At 45.4% G+C, this 17521-nt stretch overlaps 1 protein-coding gene across 5 annotated transcripts; it reads right to left on the reverse strand.

Annotated features, from left to right (window-relative positions):
* Positions 1–8: 8 nt before the first annotated feature.
* Positions 9–17146, reverse strand: myom2a (myomesin 2a). Of its 5 annotated transcripts, none has more exons than XM_087802255.1 (37): positions 17010–17146; positions 16269–16385; positions 14152–14244; positions 13033–13168; positions 12806–12960; positions 12652–12744; positions 11456–11544; positions 11352–11390; positions 11112–11276; positions 10844–11005; positions 10609–10750; positions 9568–9767; positions 9448–9501; positions 8752–8879; positions 7188–7371; positions 5576–5750; positions 5301–5422; positions 4854–5041; positions 4653–4779; positions 4172–4350; positions 3992–4106; positions 3768–3927; positions 3590–3696; positions 3430–3474; positions 3229–3365; positions 3012–3156; positions 2885–2944; positions 2484–2551; positions 2290–2403; positions 2124–2211; positions 2020–2058; positions 1758–1863; positions 1538–1701; positions 1436–1472; positions 1348–1370; positions 1225–1280; positions 9–934 (listed from the first exon to the last, which is right to left on the reverse strand). In XM_087802255.1, exons 2-37 carry the CDS (start codon positions 16367–16369, stop codon positions 281–283), a joined length of 4650 nt encoding a protein of 1549 aa, XP_087658381.1. In that variant the 5' UTR covers positions 16370–16385; positions 17010–17146; the 3' UTR covers positions 9–280. The 5 variants fall into 5 exon arrangements, with proteins under 5 accessions (XP_087658381.1, XP_087658389.1, XP_087658398.1 ...); XM_087802263.1 differs by lacking the exon at positions 17010–17146 and adding an exon at positions 16712–16839; XM_087802272.1 differs by lacking the exon at positions 16269–16385 and having other exon boundaries at positions 17010–17086.
* Between the last annotated feature and the right edge of the window lie 375 nt (positions 17147–17521).

Genomic DNA, 17521 nt, shown 5'->3' on the forward strand with positions numbered 1-17521 from the left:
AGGCGGAGACTCGAGCTGCAACCTTTATTCTCTGACAGAAACAATCCAGTCCACTTCATCATCATCATCATCTACGTTTTACTTCCTGACCAACATGCCGCACGCCACACAAGGTGCCCGAGACGTTCCACCACTGCGGTGGAAGGTTATGGCTTAAAAACACTCTGCACAAACATCTAATCCGATTTTTATTCGTCATCCGTGTTTTACTTTTTACCGAGCAAAGCGGCTGAGGACCTCCTTAAGTGTCGCGGTTTCGTGGCTCGCGACAGTCGCTCTTCTACTTTCCAGGCGTCGGCGACTTCATGAAGCGAGGTGGGGTTGGCGACTTGATGCCACGAGACGGAGTCGGAGACTTTGGGGTTGGAGTCGGGGACTTGGGGGTCGGGGTTGGAGATTTTGGAACTGGGGTGGAGGCAGGGGTGGGGCTCTTGACAAATGGTCCTGGGGTGGGACTCTTGACAGAAGGTGCCGGGGTGGGACTCTTGACAGAAGGTGCTGGGGTGGGACTTTTGACAGAAGGTGCTGGGGTGGGACTCTTGACGGAAGGTGCCGGGGTGGGACTCTTTACTCGAGGGGCCGGGGTCTGGGACTTGGATGGGACTGGGGTGGGAGTCTTAGAAGGAGGGGCGGGGGTGACTGCGGGTGTGGGGACAGCGCTTCGTGGCTGCCCCAGTTTGGGCTCTGGGATCTGCTCGCCGTGCTTGTAGACGCTGACGGTGATCTCCACGAACTCGCCGCCGTACTTGTTGCGCACGTTGATGCTGTACTTGCCCGAGTCCTCCGGGGTGACTTTGTTGATCACCATGCTGGCGAACTTACCGCCGTCAAAGGTGATGCGGGTGTGCTCGGTGGAAGCTACCTCCTGCTCATTCTTGAACCAGGTCACCTCGGGCGTGGGTTCTCCCCACACAGTGCAGGTCAGGCTCAATGACTGGACAGGGGGTCAGAGGTCAAAGTTAGCAGGTGTGTCAGATTAGTCAACCATTTTCTCTAGTTCTACAGTTACTGTGATAGAGATAATCACAACTATAATGGCAAAAGTTTCTCCCTTTTCATTATCACCAATATCATCATTGTTGTTGGATGACAAAAGTAGAGCATTACTTGTCCTTCCTACTAAAGTGTCACTACTTCATCGAAGGACAAAAAGCCTCCACTTTATCACCATTTGTCTGGACAAGATGGACTTTTCTCCTCCTCTTCAGTGTCTGTCTTACTCACCTTCTCCTCCATGATGGTGACCACGTCAGGCAGACCGCCGACGACTCTTCCACGATCTGACCAGAGAAGAAAAAACAAGTTTCAAACATCATCTGATAACGACGACAACACACGTTAACTCACTCTTCTCAGCGAACGCCGCTGCCCTGCAGGAAGAGAGAGGAAGTGGAGTTAGTGAATGAAGGTCGAAGGTGCACATGTGAGAACTCACTTTAGTCTCAGGTACTCCTCGTAGGCGTCGGTGTAGGCTGAGAGAGAGAGAGACTTTGTCAAAATTAAAGTTCAACTACCAAGTCAACAAACATCAAACAACCTTGTCCGGAGAGGTCGAAGGACCTGGTGTGTGTCTGAACCCCGTCTGAGATCTCGATGGAGTAGTGACCCTTCTCTTTATCGGAGGGGTCGCAGATCTGCATCCAGGCCATCTCGGCCGTCCCACCGATCCGCATCTTCTCTGAGGACGCGATCTTGCTTTCCCTGAACACACACAAGTCAGCGAGAACAGAGGGAGATAAGTATCGCTGGAGACCCACTTGTGCTTCCAGACGGTCTTCATCTCCTCAGTGTAGTAGCTCATGTAGCACTGCAGCCTGATTCCTTCAGGGGTGCACTGGAGCACCAGCTCGGAGGCCGACTCGCCTGCAGAGCACACACACAAGATGTCTGTTATTGACTGTTCATATTAATCACTGGTTCATTGGTTTGACCCACAGCTTCACATCTTCATGACATTGAATGAAGAAAGGTGAGGTAGAAAGAAAGGAGGGGGAACGGTGTGGGTTGAGGGATACGTACCTGCGATCTTGGCGATGGCGTTGATGATGTCATCAAAAACTGCAGAAACAAAAGTGCAGAATCATCAAAAACAGATCTATGAGAAGAAAATTAGGACCGCCTACCTTTTCCAGAAATGTCAATCACAGAAGTGTCTTTGCTACGGTCATCACCCAGGACGGCCTTGTACACACCCTGGTCCTTCCTGGAGAACTGAGGGGCAAAAACACACACACACTGTTATACATGACTTGACAGGATTCTAAAGTTTGCTGCTAGACGTGGCGTCACCAGTGGGATGGGCAGAGCGCAGGCACCGGACTGGACGTTGGGCGGGGTCTCTGGGACAATCTCATCATCCTCCTTGTACCAGTAGAAGCTGGTCTCCTTTTTCACGTTGGCAACCTGGAAAAAGAGAGAAAATTGAGACTCAAGCTCAGGTTTGGGAAGCAGTGGTGATGAAATGTAGTTGGAAATGTTGCCACCTTGCAGGCGAGCAGGACGGTGCAGTCGTCAGTGACAGTGAAGTACAGGTACTCTGAGAAGTGAGGACCTGACAGACAGAATGGGAGAATCAAAGGATGGAGGGATAGAAGAAAGGGTGAAAGGAAATAAGCCATAATGCTCATGTCATGACATACAGATAGATGTTTGAAATGAAAGAAACAGATGGATAAAGTGATAATGAAAAGATTGATAGACAGAAGGAATGATGGATAGATACAGAGGCAAGGACGGAAGGATGGATAAAAGAGGAATAATCAACGAGCAATAGTTAATATATGTAAGAAGGAAGAGGAAATGTAGAAGGAATGACGGTGGCATCGATTGATGGTGGAAGGTTTAGGAAAAAGAAAAGAAAAGAAAAAGTTTGTAGCTTGTGTACCTTGTTTCCTAATATGCTCCTTCCTCTGGAATTCTGCTTCCTTCAGTGCAGCTTTGAACACTGCAACACAATCACGTTCCGTCAACAACCACTACAACGACAACAGCAGGTAGCGTTGGGGCCTCACCGTCTCCCACCAGCACCAGCGAGCTCTGAGCTTTGGCCTTGCCGTCGTGGATCTGGACTGTATAGGTTCCCTCATTGGCTCTGGTGAAGTGATCCACCGTCATCTGGATCACCCCCGAGCTCACGTCGTGGCTGATCTTGTGCCCCTGACACCCAAAAACAATACTTAGGTTAGACCCCAAATCCAGAGCTACGTGATTTTATACACCTCGACCCACCTCGCCGCTGGTAACCTCCTTGTCGTTGACGATAAACCGGTAGGACACGGAGGGCGAGAGCTTGACAGCCTGCAGCCAGAAGCGAACATGTCCTTTCTCCAGGATCTCGTAGTTCAGTCCGTGTTTCAGGGGGATGACTGCAAAGACACAGACGTGTCAGCACGAGCAATCATCAAGAATAACAGATGATTAAATACTCACTGGGATGTCTGATGGCGTGACTAAGCTCCAGCATGGTGTTGAGGGCTGGGGAGAGACAAGCAAGGACAGCAGGCACAAGTCAGGAGAGGAGGGGACATTGGTCGTACAGGAACTCCATCATTTCTTAACACACTAATAGAGAGGCAAGTGGTTTACGTACCATCTTCTGAGAGTGTGTGACTTGCAGAGACTCCATCAGTGTCAGTGACGACCACAGAGTATCGTCCCAAGTCGTCTTTGTCTGGGGTAGTGAAGGTCAGTCTGGCGCTGAACACACACACACATACCAAGAGAGTCAAAGGACTTGAAACCCATGAGTCAATGTTCAGACTACTTACGTCCTGCCCTTGCTGCTGACTGACACTCTGGGACAGTCTCCAATGGGCTTGTAGTTCTTGGACCAGACAAATGAGGAGGTCTCGCTGATCTCGCAGGCCTCCAGGGACAGGAAGATGTCCCCTGTCTCCCCATCCACACCAACCTCAATCTCCTTGGTGCCTGCAGTAGGATGTGGGTTACGTTCTGTTCCATTGGTGGTCACTCTCTGCTGTCCAAGACTCACCTGGCAGAGCTCGGGCGCAGACCACCTCTGATTTCTGCGAAGGTTTCCCTACGCCACTGCTGTTGACGGCACGGACTCGGAACACGTAGGACTCGCCCTCCTCCAGACTACCCACCTGCGACGAGATTAGGGGATTTGAACCACTGCTGTTGTTTATCAAACTTTGTGACTGTGTCTCACCTGGAGGTAGCGATGGTTCAAAACTTCTTCGTTCAGGGTGACAAACTCATTTGAGCCTTTCTTAGCCATGTCCACGAAGTATCCTGTGACAGCACCGGAGCCGATATAGACGGGCGCTTTCCAGAGCAGGACCAGCGAGTGTGCTCTGACTTCGCTGAAGCTCAGATCATAGGCTGGACCTGATGGGATATCATCCAATGATGTCAAAAGAAGATTCACTGAATCTCAAACACATTTGTATGCTTGTACAGGGAAGGAAAAATATTTTTTTCTTAATCTAGGTAAAGAAAGGATGGAAGCACTTAAGGGATGGAAAGAAAATACAGAAGAAATTAACTAGGTTAGAAAGATTATGAAAAATGAGGAAAGGGAAAGGGGTGATAGGAGGATTAGGGGGAAAAGGGAATAAAGGAAGAAAATGAGAGAAAGAATTAAAGGATGAAGGAAAGGCTAGAAGGAAATAAGGGTTGGTAGTTCTCACCCGGTTCGTCCATAGTCCATGCCTCACACTTCATAGGGTCGCTGGGGGCAGATGGGACGCCCACGCCTGCCATGTTTGCAGCTTGAACCTTGAACTCGTAGAAGGTTCCTTCGGTCAGATTGTCAACCTGAAACAGATGATGTGACCATGTGACCATTCGACTGTCGATGTGGTTCAAGCGAAGCAGCCATTGGGACTCACCGTGCAAACCCGCTCGGTGAATGCGTTCAGGTTGACCTCCTTCCACACCAGTGTGTCGGCGTTGCGCTTGTCCACGTAGTAGGCGTTGACCTTGGAGCCGCCGCAGTGTTTGGGACTCCTCCAGGCCACAGTCATGGAGGAGCCGTCACAACTCAGCATGGTGATGCCGAACGGAGCGCTGGGGGTCGCTGGAGGATGAAGACTGGGTCAGAAACGATCTTCAGTTTTACCATCACTACAACTAGATTTCAAAAGCTGGGGAAGGACGTGTTGTCTCAGTGACACTCGGACGTGAGTTAATGTGACCCGTGACTAAAGTGAGAGACTTCAGACGTTACATACCGAACTGAAAGCTCCGGCCTGGCAGAACAACAATGTGGACTCAAGTTATGTTGATAGAAACGTTTTCACAGTTTGTTGCCAGAGATGAAGTTGACCTGTACTCACCAAGCGCCGGGTCCACAACGATGACAGAGGACTCCTGAGACTCTTCGCTGAGGCCGAACACGTTCACTGCCTGGACACGGAACACATAGCTCTCCCCAGGAGTCAGACCGTGGACCACAAACCTGAGGATGGCACAGGCAACATATTTGAAGGTGTCGCTGCTGCACGTGGCCACCAGGTGGTGTAGTTCAATCAGTGCAATAGCGGCGGAACATAAGAGGGAGTTGGCAACATGGGACACTAGACAGATCCTAAGATGGTACCGCGTCACCCACCTGTTGTGCTTGAAGGGCTTGTGGTTGCAGGGGAACCATTCTTTGGACCCAACCACACGTCCATCGATGTAGTATCCCATCAGGTCATTCACAAGCTTCGGGGAGTCCCAGTGGACAAACACGGATGACTTGGTGTTCCTGGTGGCGACCACCTGACCCGGAGCGGATGGGACTCCTGAACTCAACAGAGGGAGATAGAGATGTTTATGACTGACTAGAGGTTAACTATTCATAATTAACGACCAAACAAAATCTCCAACTGTGGAAATCTAGGTTTGTTGTAATTCATGATAATCAATCAATAAAATAATCTACAACTGTTCAACCACACCAAGTCTGTTATAATGTACAACTGTTGTAATTTACCACCTAAATAATCGAAACTGTTATAATCTATGACTGTTATAATCTTGTAATTTACAATTGTAATTTAAGATTAAATTAATCCACTACTGTTATAATCAATGACTAATTTAAGTAAGTAAGTAATTTTTATTTGTATAGCGCTTTTCCAGACCAGGGTCACAAAGAGCTTAAACAATCAAAACAATATTCAATAAAGTATATACTTTAAAGGGCAAGATAAAACTGATAACACAACAGGCGAGACAGCTCCTTCTTGTTAAGACATGAAAACAAACTGTTACAATAGTCCAGGCGAGAAGAAACAAACGCATGGATTACAAGCTCCAGATCATGTTCCGACAACATTTTCCTAAGTTTAGAAATTTTTCTCAGTTGAAGGAAACGGTTTCTGGTCAGTTTTCTACAGTGTTGAACAAGAGACATGTCTTTATCAAATACAACACCCAGGTATCTCAGGCTCAGTTTGACAGACTGACCTAAGTCACCCAAGTACTGACTCAACCCTGGAACATTATCATCATTATATTAAGGCTAAAATAATCTACGACTGTTGTCATTTACAACAAAAATAATCTGTTTCATTCATTGACTGTTAATAATAATAATTCTTATAATCTATGACTCATGGTACTGTATTTACTAGTGAAGTTCTCTACTATTATCACAATCTATGGCTGTCATCTACAAACATTTTTACCCAGAAATCTTGTCGGTTTTTTGACTCGCTTCATCGACTTCGCCACGGAAACAAATCCTGTTTTGTTCTCACATTACTGGAAATAAAGCTGTTTCTCATCCTGTCACAATCCAACAATGTTATCATTCACGACACGCAACGATTCTGACTTTTACTCGCAACCACATGAGGCCAAAATAAAAATAGGCCGAGGCAACATGACACCAGAATTACACAGGTGAGTTAAATTGTTGTGACACTCCACTGAACTCACGGTGAACTTCACTAAGGCACTCATCTTTGTGTTTGTGAAAGTGAGCAGCCAAATAAAATGCTGTGTCAGCAGAAACTCCACTCGTGCGCAGTCACTATACTAGTCACTATACTTACCGATGAACATCTCGGCTCCTGTAACAAACGCGACACTGTTTGTGTCTTATCTGATCAAAGTGTTGTGAGTCACTTCGACTCAAGAAAGAAAAATATATTGTGTGTGTGTGTGTGAGAGAGAGAGAGAGAGAGATAGAGAGAGAGAGAGAGAGAGAGAGAGGTCACTGCTGCGGCTCTTACCATCCATGTCAACCTTCTGGACGGGGTCTGTCGGGGCTGATGCTTCGCTGCAGCCGTACAAGTTGACCGAGTAAACCCGGAATTGGTACTTTTGTCCCTCTTGCAAATCAAAAACGGGGTAACGAGGCGACTGAAGTTTGACCCCAGTGTCCACTCGCTGCCACGCCCCTGTGCCCGCCACGGACTGAGGAGAGACGTTAGTGAGGGTTCCACCAGAATCCCACGTTTCATCTCAAGGTGTTTCACCACCAGCACACCAAAGCCAGACATCTACTGGTTCGCTGTTGCCACGAAATAACATTTTGAGATTAAAACACGCATATATGAAACATGTTTATAATTGAAGAATTTATAAAGAAGGAAAAAATCAATCATTAATCAACATAATCATCCATAAATCATCAATTTAGCCAATATGAGACAATTTTGATAATAACTGTTTCTAAAAACAACTGTCATAATCTACAACTGTCATAATCTACAATTGTCATAATCTACAACTGACGTAATAGAAAACTGTCTTAATCTTCAACTGTCGTAATCTGCAACTGTCATAATCTACAACTGTCTTAATCTACAACTGTTGTAATTGAATAACTGTCGTAATATACAATTTTTGTAATCTACAACTGTCGTATTATACAACTGTCGTAATTTAATAACTGTAGTAATCTACGATTGTTTTAATCTACAACTGTCATGTTAAAAAACTGTTGTAATTTAATAACTGTCTTAATCTACAACTGGCGTAATCCATCAATTTTCGAAATCTACAACTGTTGTAAATTAAAACTATTGTAATCTACAACTAACGTAATCCATCAACTGTCATAATTTATAACTAACGTAATCTACAACTGTCATAATCTACAACTGTCGTAATCCATCAACTGTCGTAATCTACAACTGTCGTAATCTACAACTAACGTAATCCATCAACTGTCGTAATTTACAACTAACATAATCTACAACTGTCATAATCTACAACTGTCGTAATCTACAACAGTTGTAATCCATCAACTGTCGTAATCTACAACTGTCGTAATCTACAACTGTTGTAATCTACAACTGTTGTAATTTACAACTGTCGTAGAATAAAACTATTGTAATCTACAACTAATGTAATCAAATACTGTCATAGTCAATACTGTGGTAATATGAAACCTTCGTGATGTACAACAGTCGTAAAATAAAACCTTCGTGATGTACAACTGTTGAAAAATATAACCTTCGTAATGCAACAGTAATCCACATCCATCAGGATGTACAAAATAATCCTTGACTGTCATGATCTATGCTGTCACCACATCTATCGTCGTGGTCATAATCTTCATCTGACAAAATCCAAAACTGTGGTTAAAACTATGTAACTGTCTTAATCTACAACTATTGTAATCTTCTCTGTCGTAATCTACGATCGGCATCATCCATGACTGTCAAAACATAGATAGATGTTTGGCCTTGGTTTGATGGTTGAAAAACAGGACGCAATGGGTCTCGCCATGTTGGTCCAAAACGTGGTCAAGAGAGTTTCTGTGACATCAGCCACAGGAGCGACACGCACCTTCTCGATGACGTACCACAGCGGAGCGCGGCCGCGAGGACTCGGCGGCGTCCAGCTTAACACCACGTACGATCGATTAACTTCGGACGCGTGAACGTCGGTGGGCTCTCCGGGAATGGTAACGTAGCCTGAAGGATCGACGGTGATGGAAACAAACTTTTTTTTTTTCAGATCTCTTAGCGTGAGAGAGAGCCATAACATTATGACCACCTGGATACATCAACCCTCTAGTGACCAACGCCAGTAAGGTGGTCATAATGTTATGGTCAGCTCCCATGATTGTTATGTTAACTTCTTTAAAGTTTTAGTGTTTGTTAACGGGATGTTCGGAAAAAAGTTTATTTGGGAGAAGGAGTTAAAAGAAAGACACCGCAGCAGTTAAAGAAGAAGTCTTTGGAACGCTCTTAGTTAGTTAAGATTATAGAAGACAAGTTTAAATAAGGGACATAATTACACTGATTTAAAAGTGAAGAGAAGATTATGTGATAGAGGAAAAGGTGTGATAGGAGGTGGAAAGATAAACTCAGGGGTGAGGCGGAAAAACAGGGGGAACAAGAAGGTTGTGTTGTTGTTCACAGATGTGAAAAAAGAACATGCGGCCATAAAAGTCAAAGGTTAAGATGAAGTTTGGAGAGGATCAAGTCGGAGGAAACGTGAGTTCGGAATTATCTAGTTCATAGATCTGGTCCATGGTACCTTCCAGATCATCGTCTCTGACCACGACGTCATAGATCCCCCGGATCTTAATCACTGTGAGTCAACGACACAGCGTGAGGACACTGGTGTGTCTACGGGGGGGTTTACCTTCAGCGCTACCTTGAAGACGCTCGCTCTCGGCCGGGTCCAGAGCCGTCACCTTGTCCGACTGACGGGAGGGCCTGCTAATGCCGGCGCTGTTCACGGCCCGGACCCTGAAGTGGTAGGAGTGGCCCAGGCTCAGGCCGTGGACCGGGTATTTGCAAACCTTGACCGGGGCGTCGTTGCACTGGACCCAGGTGCCGGAGCCAGACTCACAGCTGCAGACAAGACATTTCAAGGAAATTGTCAGCAATTTTGTCTGGCGCCCTCTAGTGGCGGGGAAAACATTTTCATCCTTTTTTAGATTTAAAGTGAAAAAATCTTTTGTTTTCTACTCACCCTCACGTCGACTAAGGGTTGGTATTATTTAAGGGGAAATATGTTCCTTTTAAGAGTTATAGACAAAAAGTACAACGGTCAAAGCATTTTCTTATTCTTCATCTCTGTCAAAAAAGACACTTAAACATCCAAATACCTCCATACTGCTCGTCTGAAACGTCCCTCTTGTATTGAAGCCTCGACATGAGCATTGCCCCCCCCCCCCCCAAAAAAAAGTGAAAAAAGTCTATATTTTAAGCTTGGCTAACAAGCCAAAGCTAAAGCTATAATAACAGGAAACATTCTGCGCCTATTATCGCACCTGCTCTCAGTGGAGACAATGACATGGATTTGGGAATATGGACAAAGAAAAGTGAGCTCTGGTTCCAAACTGGTCTATACATTTATACGGACGGATTACCTTACCTTACAAATAATCCTAACCCTAAATCGACATGGGGGTGAGTATAAAAGAAGTTGAACTAAACCTTTAACTTCGTGGGACCTTTGATGTTGTGACACTTTTCCGTGTTGTCTCTGGGTCAAACAAATGTGTTTGTGGTATTCCTTGTGTTGTTGAGGTAACACAACTATTAATACAAACAGATCATAGTCTGGTATTTTTCAATATTCTTTTGATATTTCTACCTTTAATTCTTATGCATTTATTAAAAAATAAATTTCAACTAAAAAGCAATTACATTTTGCATTTCTCTTCTGAGTGTGTTTGTGTTTACTAACCGGTCCACAAAATATCCAGAGATTGGCGCCTCGTTGACGGTGTTCGGGGGCTTCCAGGCGACCAGGACGAAGTCAGAGTTGATGTCGAAGGCCTTCACACTCATCGGGGCTCCAGGAGCTCCGGCAGCAGAGGGAGCAGCATCTGGGCGAACGTACAGGAGACAAGAAATGAGACGTGAGGTGAGTTCACGAACTTGGCGCTTGTTTTTAAACTCTGAAGAGAATAAAGACAGACCTGAGACGAACAGGTAGGCGCTGTGCTCGGCCGTGCCGTCCTTGGTGAAGATGCGCAGCGTGTAGAGACCTTCGTCATCCTTGGCCAGCTGAGGCAGAACCAGGCGAGCGACGCCGCCTCCCACGGACATCTCTGCCAACTTCCCCGCCTTCAGAAGTTTGTCTGGGAACAGCAGGGGGTTAAACGACCATCAACACCATCTTAAAACCTCATTTTGCTGGTCATAATGTTTGGTCAATAAGGGAATTTCCTGGCGTGTCTCTCTCACCGTCTCTATACCACTGGGCGAGCGGTGGCAGGTTGGGCAGGTCGGGTACGACGACCATGGAGCACACCAGACTCGTGGACGTTCCCTCCACGCCGAAGGTGACGCGGAAGCGGTCGAGCAGGGTGACCTCCAGCTTGCTTTGCTGAATGTCTTTCAGGTGAGGAACTGAGGGAGAACACAGGAAGAGGTTCGGATCTTCACATCACGCAGATGGCCCTTCTGGTTGGTGTTCGGACTCACCAAGACCTAGCTGGCAGGACTCGCCGAATCCTGACGCTCCTGAGGGAACAGACTTCAGGTCAGATAAAGAAACAGGAGAGAAATGAAGAAGGAGCGACTCCTACTTTTCACGGTGACTGTAGCTTTGCTCGTGGTGACGCCGTGTGGGTTGGTGGCCACGGCGCTGTACTCTGCGCTGTCACTCACAGCACACCTGAGAAACATCAAATCGTCTGTGGTCAAAACAGCTCAGAGACCTCAGATGGTGTGAAGAATCCTACATATAGTAAATCAACAGAGCAAAAAACTATCCAAAAACTGTTTCCTTCAACTGAGAAAAATGTCTAAACTTAGGAAAATGATGTCACAACACGATCTAGAGCTTATAATCCATGTGTTTGTGTCTTCTTCGTTCGACTATTGTAACAGTTTGTTTTCATGTCTTAACAAGAAGGAGCTGTCTCGCCTGCAGTTGATACAAAACTCTGCAGCGAGAATTCTGAGCTGCTCTAGTAGAAGAACTCACATTTCTCCGATCCTTAAAACTCTTTACTGGCTTTCTTTCAGGATCAACTTTAAAATGTTGGTTCTTACATTCAGATCTATTCATGTTCACACCTTCCATCAGTGATCTGATCCAGACTTACACCCCAGCTCGGGCTCTGAGGTCTATGGATCAGAATCTACTGATGGTTCCTGAACACGCTTCCGGACCAGAGGAGAGAAATCCTTCCAGGCTGTTGCTCCTAAGCTTTGGAACGATCTTCCTCTCCCTCTGTGTTTGATGATCTACTGACTCCTTCAAGAAACATCTTAAGAGACTTATTTGTGCTTAATTTTCTTGGGGCTGCTGTATTCGTCACATGTTGTCGAGACATTTTAAAGTATATATTTTAACTGTCTATTGTTTTTGATTGATTACGCGTTTTGGGACCTTGGTCTAGAAAGGAACTTTACAAATAATAATTACCTCCTTATTGTTCTACTGAGTCTAGGATCTAGAGGACCCAATCTCTCTCTATGCAGATCAAGGCGTGGGCGAGTTGTTACCATATTGAGATACACTTCCTCACGGCTACACGTCCTCACAGGCCGATTGATCTGCAAGAACATGAGCCTACAGTGTCCTGGGCCAGCTCACACACTAGCGGACCTTCTTTCCACTGAACTCTGTCTTTACACTTGCCCTTTCCAGGGCTAGCTTCCTGGGAGTGGCTGGCTGAAAAGCTCAATATCTCCAGAGGACGTAGCTGGCTCCCTAGGAGCAGCTGGAGGTCGAGGATTTAATGGCCACAGTCCTTTGACTATGAGGGACACTCACCTGCTGATGATCAAACTGTGGACGCCATACTTGTTCTCGATCTTGTACTTTCCCGGGGCGCTACAGGGGTCGACTGGGGCTCCACCTTTGTACCTGCGGGTCACACGAGTCACGTTACCTGAGCTGGCGACTCGCCGCATCCTAACTCTCTCACCATTTGACGATGGGACGTGGGTTTCCCTGCACGGTGCAGAAGAGCTTGACCGGGGTCTTCTCCCACACGGTGTGGGGCCGCAGGGCCACCAGGAAGTCGGGCATCTTGGGGAAGGGGTCCCCAGAGTCATACTTCTTACTCATCATCTCCTTCACCTGCAGACTCACACCAGAGACTCAACTTTCTTCTCAGGAAGAGACGACGATTACTGAAGGACCTTGACCGACCTCTCTCTGTATGGCAAGGTTGTCCACCTGGACCTTCGTGGCGATCCTCATTCGATGAAGCTCCTCCTGGATCACCGCCAGGCCTTTTCCAACCTTGGTGCTCACACGCTGGTACTCTTCTGTGTCCTCCGCATTCCTGCGCACACACACTACGTTTCAGAGACTCACACTGGTCAGCTGAGGTCACGTCAGGTGAGATGCTGTCGAACATGTTGCAGCTTTGACTCTATTGTTGTTGTTTATGTTAATGTCACACTTCAGACTCTCTGTTGCACACTTAAAGACACACACTTAAAGACATACACTTTAAGACACACAGTTAAAGACACAAACTTTAAGACAGACAATCTCACAGACACACAACCACACACACTCCTTCTCACACACTCACACAGACAAACACTTAAAGACACACGCACAAATACACAAACTTTCTCTTACATGCTTAATGACACACACAAATGCACACTCTCTCACACACACTTAAAGACACACAAACACAAATATACACACACCCTCTCAAACACACTCTCACACACACTTGAAGACACACATTATCACAGACACATAAACACACACACTTTCTCACACACACACAAAAAACACAAACAAACACTTAAAGACACACAAACACAAATATACACACACCCTCTCAAACACAAAAATGCACACACTCTCACACACACTTAAAGACAAACATTATTACAGACACATAAACACACACACTTTCTCACACACACACAAAAAAACACTTAAAGACACACAAACACAAATATACACACACCCTCTCACACACACAAAGGCCCACACTTAAAGATACACATTATCACAGACACAGAAACACACACACTTTCTCACACACACACACACAAAAACAAACACTTAAAGACACAAATAAACACACACTCTCTCACACACACAAATAAACACACTCTCTCACACACACTTAAAGATACACACACACAAAGACATACACTCACACACACGCACACAGACACACACTTAAGGACACACACTTGCTAGAGATGCCAGCAGCAGCTCGGGCGCCTCTACTGGGTCGTCTTGACTCGGGTCAGCTGTCTACTCTCAGGTTTCCTCAGAAATAGTTGCTGGACTCACCTCTGCCGGAAAGGAGGGACGGTGTAGGCCGGTTCCGCCATAGCCTCTGTGGCCTGAGCCTGGACCTTGTTCACTGAGGAGGAGCTGGATAACCTGTCGTCGAAAAGTCGGTCAAAATTAAACTTCCATCCTCATCCCCTCTAGAAATTCTAGTCTGAGGTGGTCGTATTGTTTTGGATGGTGTCTAGATGGCGCTGCTGAGCTCAATGTGTAGTTCAAGCTCCTGTCAAACTGTGGACTGAAGCTCACAGGTGGAGGGAGTGGGTCACATGGTCAGATGTGACGGAGAAGACGTCAAGGTAACCAGAACCGTGCCACAGACCCGGCTCTGATGCCAAGTTGGGACCTGAAATACACTTGTTAAAACCTCCCAGCAGATGTAGGGCCTGTGGAGACGACGATGTCATCAGAACCCGACCCATGTCGGGTTCGAGACAGCCTGGTCTGTTTGTTGAACATCTTTTTAAAAAATAAGTTACTGAACAACTCCAAAACTATGACAGACGAAAATGATTTAAAGGGCACCTAATGTGAAAATCCAACTCTCCTGACTTATTCACGTGTTGTAGATGTTGAAGTTGTCCTCTTCAAAATGCAGGTCATTCATCATGATTTTGCTCCATTTTGAAGTTATAACTTAATAAAGTTCTCTCTCGTCTGAAATCTCCCGAATCGAGATCACCGTTTAGATTAAACATTCTGACATCACTCTGGTGAAATGTCCTCCCCAAGAAGCCCTAAATCAGTGAAGTAGCTACATGTTACTCATGAAACAAAATAAATATTTATGTAAACATGGTGAGAGTTACTTCTGCCTTTAGGTGTTTTTGTAATGAGTACATTAAGCAGCAAACCTTATTTTTATTATTCGTTTTTTGTGTACAAAACGGGAGTTTCAGGGGTGAGTTTGAAATTTGAGTCCTTGAATGCAACTCATGTTTTTGTGACCAATCAGAGCAGAGTGGGCGTGGTTTCTTGGACTATACTTCTTCTCAGCTGAAACGGCGAATTTTAAGTGGGCGGGGCTTAAGCGTATTTTCTAATGTAAATATCTTGATTAAATTATAGTTTTGTGCATAAAGAAACATACCGATGAGTATAATAGAGGTCCTAGAACAATTTAAGATACACTTTAATCAGCACATTAGGTTTAAGAAACAAACTCTGACATTTGATAGACTTAAAAGAAAAAACCTTTAAAATTACATGTGAAAAAGTCAACGGTAGAAAAAAAAAGAAATCAGCAGAAAAAAACACACAACTTTTGAAAGAGAGGATAAAAGCAGGACTTAACTTAAAACAGACACACACAGAGTCGAGCAGACAGATGGAGTGAAAGAAAAGAAGCAGCTCAGCATCAGCAGCTACGAAACATCAATCTGGTTGCGATGACTCGTCTCCATGGTAACAGCATCACTGTCTTAGAATCCTCATATTTGACTAAAGTCCTTTTCAAAAACATACATGTGCTCTAACGACAAACCGCTCCGTGTCATCGGGATATGAACCAACGACCTACGATTCTGACTTTTAAATTAATTCCAAAATCGAATTTGTTTCTCTTCTTTGGAAAAAATCTTCCAGAAACATCAAATTCTGTAACTTTTCGTCTCAAAGCTTCGGCTTCTCTACTTTTAGCAGGTGTTTTCCCCGGGACTTCCACAAGGGGCGACAAAGATTTTGTTTCATGATAAAGTATATACTTTATTGAGTATTGTTTTGATTGTTTAAGCGCTTTGTGACCCTGGTCTGGAAAAGCGCTATACAAATAAAAATGACGTACTTACTTATAATCAATAACTTGACGAATTAAAAGTAAACTGTCATATTAGATTGATGGAGGGAGGAGCAAGTGTAATAAATAAAACGTTTACCAGAATATGTCAATCAATCAAAGTTACATTTGTGTGAAATATTTAAAAAAAAAAAGTTATTGTTTTAAATGTCGGAAGAGAAAAAGTGAATTCTCGAACTCAACGAACTTTACAACATTTCAGCGACTTCTTCGCGTGAAAGCTCGTTCATGCTACATCTCCGGGCTAAGCCGCTAGAAGCGAGCGTGCTAGCTTTCTCTGCTAGCAAAGCGGTGGCGGCGAAAGCTCGGGGGCCGCTCGTACCTCTCGGTCTGCTGCTTGACCACTCGTCTGGAGTGATGGTACGCATAATCGGTTTTAACGTGGCTGCTCTTCCTCTGCCAGGCTTTGACTTGGGAAGCCATGACTCTTCAAGGGGACCTTGTGGGGAGGAGGGAGTGGGGGGGGGCAAACGTGTTAGCCAGATCTGTCGCCATGACGAGTCACGTATGCTGCCCTCTACTGGCCACTTCCCGGCACGCAGTAGAAAAACATTTGAGAAATGGAATTATCGACGCACACCTGAGACCCTCGGCTCACTCCACAGCTCCAGACAGAGCCCCACAAAGAGGGTCAGGGCCCCTCTAATGCCCCGGCACGCCGGGAGATTACAGCGCTCAGCGGGGAGATTATCGGACCATTATCTGATATATCCGGCCCTGGAGTCCTCTCGTGATGAAAAGAGCAGAAATGTAGAAGCGACTTACCCGAGAGATCAGCTCAGAGGTGCAGACCAGACCCTGGAGCTTCTTGCACTTGCTGATGGTCACAAGAATATTCCCTCTGAGCGCAGGAATGCTTCGCCCTTCCTCCCCATGTAAGGACCCTCTTAGGACTATATATAGACTTTACCTCCTCATTTCTACTGCATTCTGCCGCTCCTTCACTTCCCTCACACCTGAAGTTTCTCCTCAAAACCCTCTTTACTCGCGCGCCTTCAAACTTTTACTTTTACTTTTTTTCTTCTTTTTTTTTTAAATCCCGTGACACTTACGATACACTTACTTTGAAATGAGAGGAAACTCTTTGAAAAGATGCTGAAGTTTTCCCTGAGTTTCCGGAGCTCAATCCCGCAGAGACCTTTTTAGGCTCCTGATCCTCCGCGACTGTTTATTTTTAACCTGCGACGCAGCGAGACCCATAATCCCCCCCGCGGAGGAGCCCACCGGCTATTTTAGGAGGGTTCTGGTCGAACCGTAGTCGAGCAGCTGACGCTCGCTCTTCTGTCTCCTCAGACGTTTATAACCTCAGGACGACACAACCAGGGACTCAGACTTAGAGGTACAAGCCACATCAAAGTATTAAGTAGTTCAACGTTAAATGCCAAGTTGGCTCGATATTGACAAAAAAAAATTTACATTTTAGTTTTATTGTTTTAGTTATTAGTTATTAAATGCACTATTTATTACCCATTTTTTAATTACAACTGTTATGGAGAGCATATTTTGTCACAATCATCCATATCATGTTACTTTACTATTTAGATATTTTTGATTTATTCTAAATTCTTTCTATAT

The sequence above is a fragment of the Callionymus lyra genome, chromosome 1 (assembly GCF_982586985.1).
Source record: "Callionymus lyra chromosome 1, fCalLyr1.hap1.1, whole genome shotgun sequence".
Taxonomy (NCBI): Eukaryota; Metazoa; Chordata; class Actinopteri; order Syngnathiformes; family Callionymidae; genus Callionymus; species Callionymus lyra.

Excerpts from the sequence above, each read along its gene's own strand:
- myom2a (XM_087802255.1), bottom strand. The coding sequence starts at position 16,369 with ATGGCTTCCCAAGTCAAAGCCTGGCAGAGGAAGAGCAGCCACGTTAAA. Across the intron at positions 12,745-12,805 it reads CCACGTCCCATCGTCAAATG|GTACAAAGGTGGAGCCCCAG; the intron begins GTGAGAGAGTTA and ends TGTGACCCGCAG. Across the intron at positions 11,006-11,111 it reads CGCCCAGTGGTATAGAGACG|ACAAACTTCTGAAGGCGGGG; the intron begins GTGAGAGAGACA and ends TGCTGTTCCCAG.